Raw genomic sequence first — 16,343 nt, forward strand, 5'->3', positions numbered from 1 at the left:
ACGCGTTTCCGCTGCGTTGTAGCCTTCTGATTGGACGGCTGTCTGGACGCTACCACTAGCCCCAAGCCTGCTAAGGGGTGGGGGCGTGGTCTCGTCCTCGTGGGATTGTGTCCGGAGGACCCGTGCATGTGGTCTTTGTAGGGGCCAGTGGGTCCTTTACCTTACCCGGGGAAAGCCTTCCAGTTCAGAAAATGTCCATTGCTTCTCCTGCTAGAGAAGGAGGAGAATGTTCATGTCTCCGAAAAAGAATGAAGGGGCGGGAAAATGGGCAACGCCCCCTCTAGGTCCCAAGTCTGGGGCGCCGGAAGTGCTGGCTACGTGTCAGTGCGCCCTATCCTAAACCTTCCCCCCCAGGCCACCTTCCCCATTCAGCAGCGGGATTCCGGGGCCGCCTGGGTGCTGCACTCCGCCACTTCCGCATCGAACCGCCGCTTCAACCGAACTCCCTCCCTCTGCGCGCGCTCCGTCTCTGGCCTGATGGTTGGGCCAGAGCCTGCGAGTGGCCACGCCCCCTCGCGCGCCTGGCAGCCAATGGGCTGGCAGCACTCGGCGGGGTGGTGGGTAATTAATGAGGGCCGGGCGCTGATTGGCTGTAGGCGGTGGCCGGGAGGCAGGGCGGCGGGGTAGGTTGTTCCTGAGGTGGGAGGCGGCACTGTTGGCCGAGCAGAAGGAGGCCTGATAGCGATATGTCCCCGTTTGCTGAGGCAGAGCAGCCCGTGGCGCTGTTTCTCTGAGTCCGGGGTGGCCTGGTGGCCAGACGAGGACGAGGGTCGGCGGGGGCTGCCCCCCGCGGTGGTGCCCGCCATGCTGGAGGCCCGGGCGGTTGAGGGAGCTGCGGTGGCGCTCCTGCGACTGCTGCTGCTGCTGCTGCTGCCGCTGCCGGCGCTCCGGGGGCCGGAGCTCGGCGTGGCCGGCTTGGCGGGGGCCGGGCTGCCCGACAGCGTCATTTGGGCCGTCAACGCGGGCGGCGAAGCGCATGTGGATGTGCACGGGATCCACTTCCGCAAGGACCCTTTGGAGGGCCGGGTGGGCCGAGGTGAGAGCCCCTCGGCCGAGCCCGCGGGGCTCCCGGGCCTGCCGGGCACCGAGGGTTGTGGGCCGCGCGACCACGTCTCGGAGCGGAGACCCTCCCCGGGGACCTCCCCACCCGGGGACCGCGGGACCTGGCGCTGCCGAGAGCCATTGAGGCAGAGAGTTGGCGAGAAGTTATTCTGGGAGCTCGCGGCTTGCTTGCTCGTGACCTTTCACCTTCTCGCTCCCCCACCCCCAAGCTGGGGACGTAAAGACGGGGGGCGACGACCTCTTGCCATCTCGCGCCCCTCCCCGGGGTCGGGGGTCATCGCCGCGGCCCCTGGCGCCGCTCCTGCTCGTGGTCCGATTCCCGGCGACCCCGAAAACCGCCCCTTTCCCCTGCTTCGGTCTCGCAGGAGCGGGGCTTGAGGCTCCGCCAGGAGAGAAAGGAGTTTTAGGGGACGATGGGCCAGGAAAGTTTGATTGCAGCCTCCTCCTCCGCTGCCCCCTCCCCCTCCCCCTCCGAGCGAGAAATCTCTGTGCTAAGAAGCCCAAGCTGTCGGCTGCCCCGGGCAGTGGTCACATTGCAGCCCTCCTGCTCGCGGGGGGCTGCAGGGAGGTGACCGCCGGGCCCCCCAGCCCCCCAGGGTATGGTCTGAATATTCGCCCTGTGAGACGTCATGGAACAAGCCCCAAAGTGGCCCCACGAGGAGGTCTGATTCCATCCGATGGTCAAAGAGAGGGTTTTTGGGTTGGATTTTTTTTCTTTTTTTGGTGAACTGGTTGAGCAACTGCCGTGTCCCTTTTTTTTTTTTTTAAATTTTTAAATGAGGCTGCACGGTTTTCAAAGTTGGTTAAGCATTGCCCCGGGAAGCTGCTTTGAAATGCAGAAGAAGCCTTGTCCCCCACTCTGGACCTAGTAGATGAAGCCCAGTCCTTGGGACTGAGCGGACTGAGCGTGGGCTTCTGCGGTGGTGGGCTCCCCCCTACCACCCTCCCCCAGCAGTCGTTAGGGTCAATCTGCACGCCTGTCGCTTTCTTTTCCAGTTGGGTTTGCAAAGTGGGGCTGAAGGAGGCATTCCTTTGCCTCATGGTTCAGAGGAGTCCCCGGTGGCACAGTGATTCAAGTGTTCAGCTATAACACAAAAGGTCTGTGGTTCAAATCCACCTCGGGCTGGATTGCAAGGCTGCGGAATTGGCAGCATGCTGCTCCAGGCAACTGGGAGAGACAGACTTTTTTCTTTCTCCGTGAATTCCAGATTGGCTGCTTGGCTGTTACTCTATCAAGTGTTTAGCATGGCTCTAAGTCGGTTTGCCACGTCCTGAAATTGATCTCGTTTGTACACGTGAGGGTCTGGGGACCCAGGGCTGTTTTTTGAGGTTCAGTGTTTGTCCTGGAATTTGAGTGCTGGCATGTAGGTCGCTGTAGCCTGGGTTCAGCTGAGTCAGGGCCCCAGTCTTTAGAGGCTGTAATGGCAGCCAAAGGCAGGCTTTACAGCAGAAGGTCATTACTATCTTCATCCTGGACCCTTCCTCTTTCCCAGTTGGTTTGGGCAGGGAGGAAGGAGCCCTGGAGGAAACTCAAGAGGCGGTTTGTGGACTTTGCCTCTTGAAATAGGCACGGTGGAGAGTGGGCAGATAAGGCTTTTTTGCGCTTAGCAGATCACAGGCTTTATCTTGCCCTGTTAGGCCTACTGTGCAAGAAGAGTAAAGCCTTGACTCAGGTGTAGTCTCCAGGTACTGTCCTGCCCTGATTCAGAAAGTATTCTGGTTTTAATTTGCTGGTGCTGGTACACAAAAAATGTCTGTCTTGGTTTTGTTTTTTTGTGTTTTTGTTTTTTTTTTAAGACTGGTCAGCAATCAGCCAGGCTCCTGCCTTTGACTTCTTGGCACATGGTGTATTATAATTCTGTAGGAGGAGTTTATCAGAGCAGGTACTGTTAGGAGAAACGATACTAGATTTAATGCTGGAGGGTTTACCTTTACATGAGCCACTGTGTCAATGTATATCAACAGAGGCCCCTTGATCTCTTCTGTCTGAGGATCTGGGTATGAGTTGTAGCAGTTTTAAGGCCTGATGAGGCTGGTGGGAGGTGGTGGTTTGTACCCGTCTATTGGAACATTGCCCTTAGTAGGTTTTTAGGAGTAACATTTTTGCAGGTCAGGGAGCCCAGGTGATGTAACAGTTAAACAACTGGCTGCTAACTGAAAGGCTAGTTGAACCCACTCAGCTGAACCACAGGAGAAAGATCTGGCGATTAGCCCCTGTAAAGATCTCAGTTCCGAAAACCCTTTGGGGAAGTTCTACTCTGTCACGTGGTGTTGGTATACGTGGTAATCTACTTGATGGCCCCTAAAAATCATATAAACCAGGGGCCGAGACTGTTGAAGCTGCCACTGATACAAGGCAGAGCTTTCTGTTTCTTTCTGTGCTAAGGAGTCTACCCTGCCAAGGGAAGCGCAGCTGTTGGCTCTCCTCTGACTCTCCTCCGCTGTTTCAAGCAGGGTGTGCCAGGTATGTGGAGACCCTAGCCTCATGCAGCTGTTTACACTAACTGCAGTAAGATATGTACAGATTTCTTGTCCCACGTGCAAGATATTTCTAGCATGCTGAAAGAGAGTTCCTTTTGTGTTGAATGAATTCAGGTATTTGTTGCCAAGTTAGGCCAGATAAGGTTCTGGCCTGCTTTTGAACTTGCTGTTTCTCTGTAGTGTTTGCCTTGTGACTGTAAGAGGCACAGGGCACCTGGTGGCTTATATTTTCATAGGCAATTAATTTAGCGAATTTGGCTTCTTCTCGGAGGATAGCTACTGCTCGTCGGAGACGCTGGCAGCCTGGAGATGGCTCCTCCATCCTGTGGAAGTGTGGAGAGTGGTTTAGAAGTGTTTACCTTGGGATTCTGGATTTCAGCACGTTCTGGGTTGCTGCTGCACTGGACTCCTGACTGGGGAAAGACCTGGTTATTTGGCCTGGGCACAGAACTTGTATTGTTTTTAGGAGGCTGTCTTTTCAGAGAAAGGTGTTTGCCAATCAGTGTATATGACCTTGAAGAATCCACTTCACTCTGAGCCGTGTTTTTCTTCTCTGTAAGACTTCCCACACTTTAGAAGCCTGTGACATGCATGAGCTCAGAAAACTTCTATCCAGTGTAAGGTTAAAGTGTCTCTATCCTTTCCTTGCATGATGACCTTTTACTAGAATTAAAAGTAGGGTGGAAAATAGTTCCAGAAGAGGGGGAAAAATCCTGGCTGTGGGCCTGAGCTTATTAGATTACTGATTCTCTATCGTCAAGGAGACCCTTTCCTGGGCACCCTTCCCTTCAGCGAGGGGGAAGGATTTGACCTTCTGGGAGCAAGCCAGAAGCTGGAGAGATAGAAGTCCCTGATATGTCAGATTTGTTTAAGGCCACAGGATTTGTCTGCAGTTCTGTCCCTGTTCTGCCATTTAAAGAGGCAGGTCACCCTAGTAGAGCAGGATAATTTTATGAGATTGGCCTCACTTTAACAAAAAACAAACAAAATGGGCTTGCTTGAGAAAGAAGTGATGGGGAATAATCTAGTGGTCCCATGTGAGGATGTTGGTGAGCCATGTAGAAGGACCCAGAGACGCCACCGGGGTCTTGTTTAGGATAGTGTCTTGCTCTTTTGGCTCATTTCTGCAGCTCACAGCTGTGATACGGGCCCACTGCTCATTGTCACTGAGTTGGAATCGACTCATAGCTGGTCCCCTCTGTGGGTTTTCTCAGGCTGTAAATCACAGGGGAGATTTCTTTCTTAAAAGTGTTTGTGGATTTGAACCTTCAGGGATGCGTGGCCTTTGGGTTAGCTGTGGCACTCTCTGTGGACTACAAACCAGAGCATAATATTCTAGTTAAGTGTTATTACTTCCATTCCCTAAACTCCCTAAGGTGGAAGTGTTTATTTAGTACTTATTCTTTGCTTACTTGACTAATAGACCTCCATGTCTGTCTGTATCTCTATGTGAGATACTGTATTAAACTCTAACCAATTACCTTGGAGTAGATCGTGACTTAAGGCTACCCCGTGTCAGAACAGAACTGGGCTTTCTGGGGTTTTCAAAGACAGATTGATTTATCAAAAAGGAATCATCGGAGGTTTCTCCAGAGGTACTTCTGGTAGGCTCAAACCATCAGCCTTTCAGTTCATAGTTGAACTTGTTAACAGATTGCACCACCCAGAAGCTCCATTAAGCTCATGGCAACTGTTTATGTTCTTTGTAGGTGATACCTCCATTTTGCAGGTAAGAAAACAGACTTGGAAGAAAGTTGTTCAACATCATGTAATCAGTGGCAGACCAGTACTGTGTTGTTCTGAAAGTGGACATTATTTTCCAAATAGCTAGACTAATGGATAGTCTAGGATTAAGAAGCTGCAGGCACTATGTATGCTCTTTGACTTTCTTCCCTTTTGTTTGCTGCCTAAGCAATATCACTTCAGGTTCAGCAGTGTGCTGATGGTACATTTCTCTGTATTTTGAAGAAATCTGTCAGCCGAGAATGTGTAAAGGTCTTTAAAGGGGGAGGAATAAATGGGCTGGGTTGGGGTTTTTTTGTTGTTGTTGTTTTTCTGCTGCTCTATCTCATGGGATGTAGGCAAATTCAACTTTGCATGTGGCAGATCTCTTGGGGAAAAGCCAGTTGGGCTTTAAAAGGGAAATGGTTAAAAGTAGTTCCAAGGTTGTTGAGCAGTTTTTGTTCCCGTGGCTGAGTTTCCTTGATGGATCTGAGACTGCCACAGATTACATTACTGCCTGTTTCTCAGTTTTTCCACTGACAGGAAAAGGATTCTACACACATGCTCAGAATTTTCTTTGTATCTATAAATCAAATCTACTTAATGTTCCAAATTTATAAGGGTCATGGGCCTCGTGGAAGAAGGAAATTGTTGGAACTCAGTTGGAAGAGAAATAGTCCTTTAATCTTTATAGGTTTGTGCCCCAGGGTAATGGTTTTTTTGTTTTGTGGGGGGTTTGTTTGAGCCTGGGAAAGAGCTGGGGCATGTTAGCAGAATGTCCTTTGTAGTGCTACTCAGTTATCCTTCTTTGATTTGGTTCCTTGAGGAGAGGGGGGGGGGCGGCATTTAAGTGAAGCAAGTTTCCTGTTGGGCCATCTCATCATCTTTCTGATCTCCTGGCAAGTGTTAACAGCTCTACCTCTGCTTTTGAGGACTTGAATTAGCCATGGAGTCTTTTGGTTATTTACCTTTTGCTGTCTTCTATCCTTTGGAATTTTGGTGGTCCAGAAGGTAAAGCTCCTAGGAAAACTGGTTTTGGGGGTCTCCCAAGATCTCAGTGTGCCAGATATCTTCAGAGTCAATTCAGAGATTTGAAGGTGCACCTGAAATCTCAATTCCAGGATGGCATACAAGTCTCTGTACAGAAATCGTTTCTATATCTAGTCTGGAAAGTAGGTTTGTGGAGCCCTGGAGAGCCTCATTGTGTTGATGGGGTAAAAGGAGTTTCCAGATGACATCTGTGGGGCTAGAATGTGATGGTGTCTGATATTTGAGTTAAGACTTCAGTTTTATTCTATGGGGGGAAGTACACATACAGCCTAATCACCTGTCAAGGAAGTGACTTTAATTTTTGCCTTATTGCTCTTGGTCTGTGAAGTAGGAAAAGGTGACCCTTTACTTCCAGGAGTATGAGCATCTCAAAGCAGAGTGTCTCTCCTGGCCACCTGGCACTAACCTGTGGAAACAGCAGCAAGCCTCTCAACTGTGTGGGCCCCTTCTTCAGAGCCTGCGTTTGCTCAGTCCTGATCCTGAGTGCCTGCCTACTACGTGCCAGGCACTGTGTCAGGAGCTTTTTTCTGGTTTTGGTTTACCTGGGGGAATATTCCAGAGAGTAGGCAAGGTGGAGTTTAGTGAGTCTCTGGAATCAAAAGGAAATCAGAAAGTTTCCTATTGATGTCCACATATCACTTCTCCAGCCTTGGAGCTTTGTGAAGAAAAACCGTAGAAAACCATGTATGTTGGCATCTTACTTGTACTTAAAACAAATACTGACTTTCCTAATCAGATATCCTGTTTGGTTTTGACTCTGGCATTTCTGAATGGGGTTGGGGGTGGGGAGATCCTGGAGTCTAATTCATCTTGTACAGACTTCTTGGCCACCCCTCTTGTTTTATGAGGTTCCTCTGAAGCGCTGCCTCTCAGGAAACCAGGCAGCTGCAGTATAGTGCCTCCCCCCCCCCCAATAATGAGGTAAATTTGTTTTGTTCCCACCACTTTCCACATTCTTTGAGAAAGTCATTTTAATGTGTTTTCAAAAAGTTCTTCACAGAAGACTGTGGGGACTGTTGGGGTAATTAGTGTGAGGTTTCTTTCATTTTACTCTTCCTTGGAAATGGCCTTCATATCCTTTGTGTCCAGTCTGTTTGGAGCCAGGTGCAGAGAGGGTGGCCCCTTGCACAGGGTGGGTTATTAGCTTTACCCTAGAAATGCCTCTGGCAGTTCTGGGGTCTCAGCATTTCTTTTATGCTTTGCCTCTGATGTGGTTTCTCTTTGTCTTTTGTCCCTAGCCTCAGACTATGGCATGAAACTGCCAATCCTGCGCTCCAACCCCGAGGACCAGATCCTGTATCAAACTGAGAGGTACAATGAGGAGACTTTTGGCTACGAAGTGCCCATTAAGGAAGAGGGTGACTACGTGCTGGTGTTGAAATTTGCTGAGGTCTACTTTGCACAGTCTCAGCAGAAGGTGAGGCCTTTTCAGGCTCTGTGCTTGGTTGGTGAGAAGTTACTACTCTTTTTTTTTTCTTCTTTTTTCTTGCTGTGTGCCATCAAATCAGATCCAACTGGCACAGGAGAAGATTGCCCCTTCTTATCTAGTAGAGAATTTGAACCCACGCACCTTTGAGATTGCGGCACAGCTTCTTGACACTAGGCCACCAGAGCTCCTTGAGAGGTTACCACTCTTATAGACAGTCCTCTGCTGTAGACCAGAGAGTATAGCAGCCTCTTCAGAAGAGAGAACCAGATGAGCTTTGAGGAAGAGCTGGATTCTTTCTGTCCCCAACAAGTTATGTCCCATTGCTCATGAGCCTGCTTTGGAGGTCGGTGCTAGAATCCTAGTTCTTGATTGCCATGTGGTTCTGCTGAGGCCCACTGGATATTTCTCCATTCTTTGTTATAAACACTTTCTTCTGTCCTTTCCTGTGAATTCCCTTCTTTTCACGCTGAGCATTTTTGTGTGAATCTTTGTTCCGTAAGCCCAGGATGAGGTCTCCTTGACAGTGAAGGAGTTTTGATTTAGTCCAGGTAAAGGGCTGAAGTGCCTCCAACCCAGTAATTTCTCAAATGATTTTTTATCTTGAAACTCAGTTAAGTTGATGTCCAACTGCTAAAAGGTTGTGAATTGGATGGGTTTGACGTTGTTTCCTTTTCTAATCCTGGAAGGTGTTTGATGTGCGATTGAATGGCCACGTTGTGGTGAAGGATTTAGACATCTTTGACCGCGTTGGGCACAGCACAGCCCACGATGAGATCATCCCTATGAGCATCAGAAAGGGGAAGTTGAGCGTCCAGGGAGAGGTGTCTACCTTCACAGGGAAGCTCTACATTGAGTTTGTCAAGGTAATGCTCCCTGCCCTGGTCTCAAAATGGAGGAAGGGCTCAGAAGAGTGTAGAGGCGAGATGTTTGCTGCTTTGTGGAGCTGACCACTGTTTCCTGTTTCTTAGGGGTACTATGACAATCCCAAAGTCTGTGCACTCTACATCATGGCTGGAACAGTGGATGGTAAGTCCTGTTTTTGACCTAGTTTTTTACTTCTGAAAAGTTCTGAAGAGTGTGGTTGAGAAACCCCTTAAGGGAAGTAATTTAGCTGGTGACTATTTTGGAAATGCCTGTTTAAAGCCAAATTGTGGGGCAGTCAGCTAGATGGTCATGAGATACAACATGGTGTTAGCCACAAGCCTCCAGCTTTGATTTGTGTTCAGATGTTTTTGCTGCCAATTAATCAGCTGCTTATTCTTGGACAAATTTCTATTAACTACGATGTTAAATCAGACTTGATAGTGGTACTTATATTGGTATGTGCTGACCCTCACAGTTATTTGGAATCTCTGAAAATGTGACCTTATTCTGTTTCTTTGTTTGACATCTGTTTTCTGGGAATAGAGAGGAAAAGGCAGAAAGAGGAATCCTTTAAGGTTTTAGTAACAGATGAAAGCCTGAAACGTTGCTGGACCATGCTAGGACATGAATTTCTTTATAATGTCTTCTTGCCCTTGGGATTCAGCCTTAGGGTTTATTTTTTCCATTAGAGTTTAGATTAACAAAGCTTGCCTGCCTTCCCAGCTAATTTTTACAGAGAAAATATGTGACTTAGTAGCTTTTCTCCCTCTTTTCCAACTCACCCTGAATGCATTAAGGACCTCATCCTGTTGTGTTGGTGTTCCGAAGGATACAGATAAATGATTTAGCGCAGTTATCATACCATCAAACAAATGTGTCCTTGATTTTTTTAAGGAAGAGGTTGGGCAACACTTTGGAACCACTCTTATTAAGATCAACCTCAGTTCAGTGGCTGATTAAATAAAAAGGGGATGTGGGTGAAATAAGGGGGCAGGATGACAAGAATATTAGAAATAGTACAACCCAAGTGGAATGAATGAATGAATGAGGTGCAGGGGGAAGGAAGAAGATGGAAATACGATAGAATTGTGTAAAAGCACACAGAGGGTGCTTGAAAAGGCTCAGTTTTGGGTGTTGAATCGTCACTGTTGAATCTTGTCCTCTCAGAATTCAAGAAGAACAGGTAGGGGATACCGTGAGCCTCCCTGTGAGCAGAGCTATCCTTACTTTTTAGCTAAATCTGAAGAGGATTTATTTTACTTTACACAGTGCTTACTGTGGATCCTACTGTGCTGCAGGTCAGAGGTTAATTGTGCTGTTAGTGCTCTGTCCTGTGGACCCTGGTTAAGATACAGGAATCTCTGGGTCCTGGTTTATTTGTGGCTCATAAGGGTCTTTACATGGTCTTTTACTTTCTTATGTCAGATGTACCAAAGCTGCAGCCTCATCCAGGATTGGAAAAGAAAGAAGAGGAAGAGGAAGAAGAAGAATATGATGAAGGGTCTAATCTCAAAAGACAGACCAATAAGAACCGGGTGCAGTCGGGCCCCCGCACGCCCAACCCCTACGCCTCGGACAACAGCAGCCTCATGTTTCCCATCCTGGTGGCCTTTGGAGTCTTCATTCCAACCCTTTTCTGCCTCTGCCGTTTGTGAGAACCAATTACCATCCTGAACAGGGCAGAGGGGTATGGGAAAGAAGCCAACACCTTGGTTTTGGTTTCTGTGCTTTTCACAGTGATTAACAGAAAACAAACAAACAAACAAAACACACACAAATTAGAGGAGATGAAAAGAGGCCGAATGAGTAGAGAGCAGCCCTCGTCCACCACCTGGTCCCAGACTTGCTTCAGTCTCAGTTCTCTTTGTGGCTGGCCCCCAGCCATCTCTTTTCTCTCTAGGATACTTAGGGTAAAACTGGATCCATTCTATTCAAGGATCCAAGTCTGTATACCTAGCGGAGAGAACTCTGAGCTCAGAGAAGTCATGGTTCCCTTTCTTTAGGTTCGAAATCAACAGCAGGGAAATGCCATCTTAGTTCCTGAGAAGAACAGCGCTGGGAGTTCGGTACGTTCTGAAGTTATGTCCAAATAAGTTTCCAGATGACCTAAGATTGAGAGTGTATGTGAAAATGTACAATTTGTATAGTAAAGACAAAGGAAGGAGGACTTTTTTTTGAAGGGAAAGAAAGGTAGATGCTTTCTTACTTGAAAGGCTTTCTGACTTTCATCCAGTGATGGCTCCACCTCAAGTGTTTGAACTTCCTCATCGCGTGTCTCCTTGATGTGTGCCAGTTAGAGGACTGTCTGGTATCCAAGACAATTAGTTTGCATCAGGTCCTCAAGTTGCCTCTGATTTATTACTCCAACAAATCATTTTTATTTCAGTGCCTGCTGGGGACTTGAATTCCTCTCTTTTTTTTTCCTCCCCCTTAATCTGGCTCATTTTCAATCTCTTCTTCCTCTCAACCAGCCCACTAAGTTATTGCCAAGGAGGAAGGAGACATGAGAACGTGGATTCCTTCTGCTTGAATGTCTTATCCTCTACCACCTCACCTTATTGGTACCTCCCTCCCTGGAACTCTGAGCCAGCAGTTCTTTTTCTGGCCCCTTTGTAGGGTCTTGCTGCCAGGGAGCAGCGATGCTTTCCAGCCTGCAGCAACAGAACACTTGACCTTAAAAGTCTCTTCTGGTCTTTGGATTAGAAAAGGCTTATGTTAGCATAACTGAAGAGCAACCTCAGAGACTTGAGCCCTCCTACATGATTGACCACTGCTTGGAGTGTTTCGTAGCTGATGTTTATTCCCATGTCCTTCTGTAGTACACGTTTTCTGTCACAGTTCAACCAGTTTTGGTTTATGCCTAGAACTGACCTGAGGAACTAGACTGATTGGTTCTCTCTTACAACCTAGTTGAGGCCCAGGGAAGCTTTTCACTGGGTTTTGACAGGAAGGTCCTCTGTCCTTTCATTCCCCGACCCAAGTAGCCAGGCTCTTGGTATAGTGGAGCTGAGGGATTTCCAGGCAACCACAGTCCTGGCAGCTCTTAAGCCAACCTGAGTATCTAAATAATCGGTCTTTCATTTCCTGGAGTCGTTTCTGCAGGAAACGAAATATCCCTGTTCTTCTTCTTTGTCGTCACTGTCATCATTTCCTAGTTAGGACAGCACTGAGAGAGGACCAGGCAAGCTACAAGGAATACTGTGGATGGGAGGCAACAAGGTTAGCATCAGCTTGGGCTGGATCCCCATCGACTCTCAGGTCAGGCCCATCGTTCTGGAATGTGTGTAATTTTGAGTTTGCCTTATTCGATACATTTATTGGATATTTGAAGAAGTCCATATATTTGTACTGCTCTTTATACAACATAGTAAGTAGCTCTTGGGGCCATGTCCTTGGCTTTTAACTAGCTGCTCCCAGCCAGCGTTTCGGGCTTGGAGAGTTGTAGCTTTTCTTATAGTTGCAGCATGGGCCCCAGGACTAGATATGGAGTCAGGCACCTGGCCGGCTGTTGTCAGAGGAAACATTTCCCCAAGTGCTTTGGGAACTTTGGATTCTCTTGGCCTTGGTCCTGGACCATCTGCCTGGGACATCCTGACTTACCTAAGCTCCTGACAATGGCTTTATTCCCATTCTGTCCCAAATCCTCCAAGCCGTAGAATGCTGCTGAAGAGTGGACAGATGAGGAAGGACTTGCTGCCTTTATTTTACCTAATTTGTTAGTTTGACTAGGTCTCTGAGGAAGGAGAGGCCCCGTCTCCTCACCTGATCCTTCTGAGACACCATCTCAGAAGGAAGCCCTTGCTCTTGGGGCCCTTTCCTAATGGTACTGTAAGACAAGCAGCTCTGCTTCTGCCTCTGTTTCCAAGCCCAACCCTCCCCCTGAGCTCAGGGATACGGATGGGCACTTTCCTCTCTAGTGTATTCTAAAGGAAGGAATGTCTTTCTTTGGTTAACAAACACTAAAGAGGAAGTGAGGAAACAGGAAGGAGAATAATGGCTGGGACAGAGATCCCTGGAGCCCAGCCCACCGAGCCCACAGGAGCTGTCCAGGGCGCTTGTTGCAGCTGATTTGCCATGCTGAACTTGAAAGCTTTTTGTTGTTGTTTGGTTTTTGTTTTTTCTCCTCCCAAGATGCTACAGGTACATGAAGTGGTTAAAGGGGTGGGATGGGGTGCTCTTTATTTTTATTTTTGTATTTTGTGTGTTGAGACCTATTTTGTTGTTCATTGTTGCATTTTCCAGCTGTGGCTGGAGCGGGTGTCACTGTAGGGGTCAGCCTGGGGCTGAATGATTTAATGAGGGGCTAAAGCCAGACAGAGGGGAAAGAGAGGCTGGCATACTTCTCTGATCCACACTCTGTCCCAGGTTTCCAGGTCCTTCAAAACAAAAGCCAACCTCCAGGGTCAAAATCTTTTTTGATCAAAATGTGGTTTCTGCAGAAACTCCTGCTGCAGATGGGCGTAAGGGTCTGCATCTCACCCTGATGGGGGTTGGTCCTCACTCGCACTGTCAGAGAGCTGTCCCTGGGGCTTAGGACCCTTCAACCAGAGCCCAGGTTTCTGGTTTGTTTTTTTTTTTTAAAGCTCCATTAATTTGGAGAACCAGTTCCTGGCTACACAGCTTTGAAGAACTGAAAAACAGTGTCTTCAAGTTTCCCTCATTACTTTCTGTCCCAGGAGGCTAGCACCGGAGCCAGAGGGCCACCTGTTGGTCTGAGAGTGTGATTGTGTGTTTGCCTTCCCACTATGAGGAGCCTGAGGTATTGGCTGGCACTTAGTGGATCAGATTGAGGTTAAGTGAGCTTCGATGAGATGCACTGACATCCGAGTTATATGTACCTCCTCCTGTCTAAGCTTGGGAACTATTTGATCCAGTTTTAGAACTGTGCTTTGACTCCTTGTCTGTTTGGAGAAGCTTCTGTTTTAAGGATTTTCTCTTCTTCCTTATCATGACTCTCACCTCTCTTGGGAAAGACTGGTCATGGCATATAGACTTTTCGCCAAACTTTGGAAAACAGCAGCAGTATCTTCCCTTTCCTAGCACATAGTATTTCTTTCCCTAGAAATCGGCTCACCTCGGGAAGCCCAGGGAAAGAATCAGCCGCTTCTCTGCCCTCCCCCAGGAAGGGGGAAGGACCCACCCGGGCAGCACAGTGCCTTCTCCCCTCCTGCTCTGAGCCAGGGTGGGCATTCCCTCTAGATTCAGGTCTGGGCAGGGGTCTTTCAGTCCTGTCACGGACTGCTTCCCTATCCTTCCCTCCCCATCCCGTCCGCTGACCTGCTCTGACAGTTCAAGTATCTTCTTGCCTCAGGAGCCTTACTGGCATCGAGCAGGAACTTGTATGATCGTCCTCTGTGCCTCTCTTGCCAAGGTCCGAAAGGACCTGAGAGAGCAGGTGAGCTTTCCAAAATGAGAAACTAATTGATGCTCCTGTTTTGAAGGAAATAAAACAAATCAAAACACTTCTTTAAGAAAGGGAATGTGCTCTGAGGCTCTTGCTGCTATGGCCCCAAGGAAGGCGAACAGGGCAGTGGTCACCCATGGAGGCAGAACCAGAAACACCCGGGATTTATTTGGAAAACTAAAAACAACAAAAAACCTACCTGCTTCCCTTCTGTGGAAAGATAGGGATCAAAGAGCTCGAAGGAAATTTTGAAGAAGCCTTGATGTTCAAGCCTCAGAAAAATGAGAGCAGTTTTTTTCCCTTTCAGTCCAAGCTCTGACTACAGATTTTAGACTGTCCTCGGGCAAGAAGACTAGGTTTCCTCATTTTGTAACAAGACTAGATTGGCAACCAATGGGGTTGACTTGGCAGTAAGGGTGGATTTTTTTTTTCTTTCTTTCTTTACCCACATGTGGCTTGCTGCCAGTCTGGTTTGTCCTGCCCTGGCTGCCTTTTGGCTGGCCTGCTTCTCCAGGTGCAGGTGACTGGATCATCTTGATCAAGGCAGATGATTTGAGGATGGCCGGATTGGCAGGAAAAGAGCAGGCTGGATCTCCTGGGACAGGTATCCCCCCCAGAAGAACAAGAACAAGGAGCCAGGATTGTGTCGGCAGCCAGGGAAATAGTAGTGCCTGTTGGAGTTGGCAGAGAGGACCTTGGCACCTCCTGCCTCCAGGCAGTCTTGTAAGATAGGGGCATATTACACCAGAAAAGCAGAACTCTAGGATCACCTCTACTTTGAGCTTTGGTGCTTTATTTCAGTCTGAGGAAAAACAACAACAAACTGAAGTGCTTTCCGTCCTTTCAAAGGACAAATGTCGGGAAAAGAGAACCGAGTTGCCAGGTGGGTGGGGAGAATTGGCAGGGAGAGATGTTATAACAAAACTAGGAAAGAGATATTCTTGATTCCTCTGTTCTCGGGTGTATTATGATCCAGGGAATGAAAAGAAATTTGACCCTGGATCAGTTCCTCCTTTGGATTTAAGAGATGATACTTTCCCTTCCACTGAATTCTCCCAAGCTAGGATCGGCTGCCCTTTCAGAGCTCAGGCAGTCTCTTCAGCCTTTTCAGACCCGACCTACCTTGTCGGGAAAGCAACCCTGTCCCCCCCAAACTGGGCCTGGCTGCTCTTTTCCTACCAAGTACTGGAGAAAGTGTCAAGTTCCTAGGCGTTCTCGTAGCTCCTATTCTAGTTTCCCATCTTCTGCCTGCTGAGGCCAAACCAACTCTGTCGCCACAACACACATATACAGCAGCACAATGAGATGAGATCAAGAGCTTTGAACCTGGCTGGCCGGGGAAAGCAGTAGCGGGTGGATAGAGCTGTCTTTCCTTCTGGGCTGTCTCCATCTGTCCCTAATTCCTACAGTTATGCCCCCAAAGCCCTACTCCCACCAAAAAGTAAAAATTCAGGATGTTTTTCACTGTCCATTGCTTTGTGTTTTAATAAACAATTTGCAGTGACACTCTTGTGTTGGGATTGAGTTTGAACCTGACTGGAAAGAGGTATAGGTGTAGGATGAGTTTGGGGAAAGGAGACCTGGGATTCCACTTCCCTGTGAAGGATTCTTTTGTGATAAGCTGTGTGTCCTGCTTTCCAGCACTGATACTTGGTTAAGAGAAAGAGACAGTAAAATCCTGCCTAGCCATTTCCACCAATAGCACATTCCAGAAAGTAAGTGATGTTCTTTAGTGTTTGGTTTCTGCTTTTCCTGGATGGTCTGGGCCCTGACAGTCCCCCTCCCCTGCCACGCTGGGCCTATACTTCCTCACACCATTCCCTGAGCTGCTGCTGTAACCTGTGAACAGAAACCATAGCACATTTTTCCTCTGCTTTCTCTTTTTTGGTGTGTTGTCAGTGTTAAGTCTACAATGGGAAGAAGCAGAAAGGATTTCTTCCTATAATCTAGCAGCACCATTTTACAGCTGAGGGAAATGGAGCTCAAAACCAGTTCAGCGATTTATCCTAGCAACTTATTTTCATCTTACGGGATTCCCTCCCACCCCAGTAAATTACTTTGGAAAAACAAAAACCAAACCCACTGTCTTTTGAGTACAATCCTGACTGCTAGTGGACAGAGTAGAACTAACTGCTGCATAGTCCCCAAGGTGGTAAATCTTTACCAAAGCAGACTCCCTTTCCCAGAGAACATGCGTGCATAACTGCTTCACCACCAGGACTCTTTGGAATAATTACAACTGTTCTTGATTAAAACCACTCGGGCAAAGTGTCAAGTGCTTTGCACACATTCTCTCTGTATAATTGCTGAGAAATTAGTATTCCCTTTGAA

The 16,343-nt window shown here is 48.0% G+C and overlaps 1 protein-coding gene across 1 annotated transcript; it reads left to right on the plus strand.

Annotated features, from left to right (window-relative positions):
* Positions 1 to 686: 686 nt before the first annotated feature.
* Positions 687 to 10,352, plus strand: MLEC (malectin). The gene is made up of 5 exons (XM_006890435.1): positions 687 to 1,036; positions 7,554 to 7,732; positions 8,431 to 8,607; positions 8,713 to 8,770; positions 10,034 to 10,352. The coding sequence occupies exons 1-5, from the start codon at positions 805 to 807 to the stop codon at positions 10,261 to 10,263; spliced, it is 876 nt and encodes a 291-aa protein (XP_006890497.1). The 5' UTR covers positions 687 to 804; the 3' UTR covers positions 10,264 to 10,352.
* Positions 10,353 to 16,343: the final 5,991 nt, after the last annotated feature.

Source organism: Elephantulus edwardii, unplaced genomic scaffold (genome assembly GCF_000299155.1).
Source record: "Elephantulus edwardii isolate Elephantulus edwardi_28Jun2011 unplaced genomic scaffold, EleEdw1.0 scaffold00089, whole genome shotgun sequence".
NCBI classification, from domain to species: domain Eukaryota; kingdom Metazoa; phylum Chordata; class Mammalia; order Macroscelidea; family Macroscelididae; genus Elephantulus; species Elephantulus edwardii.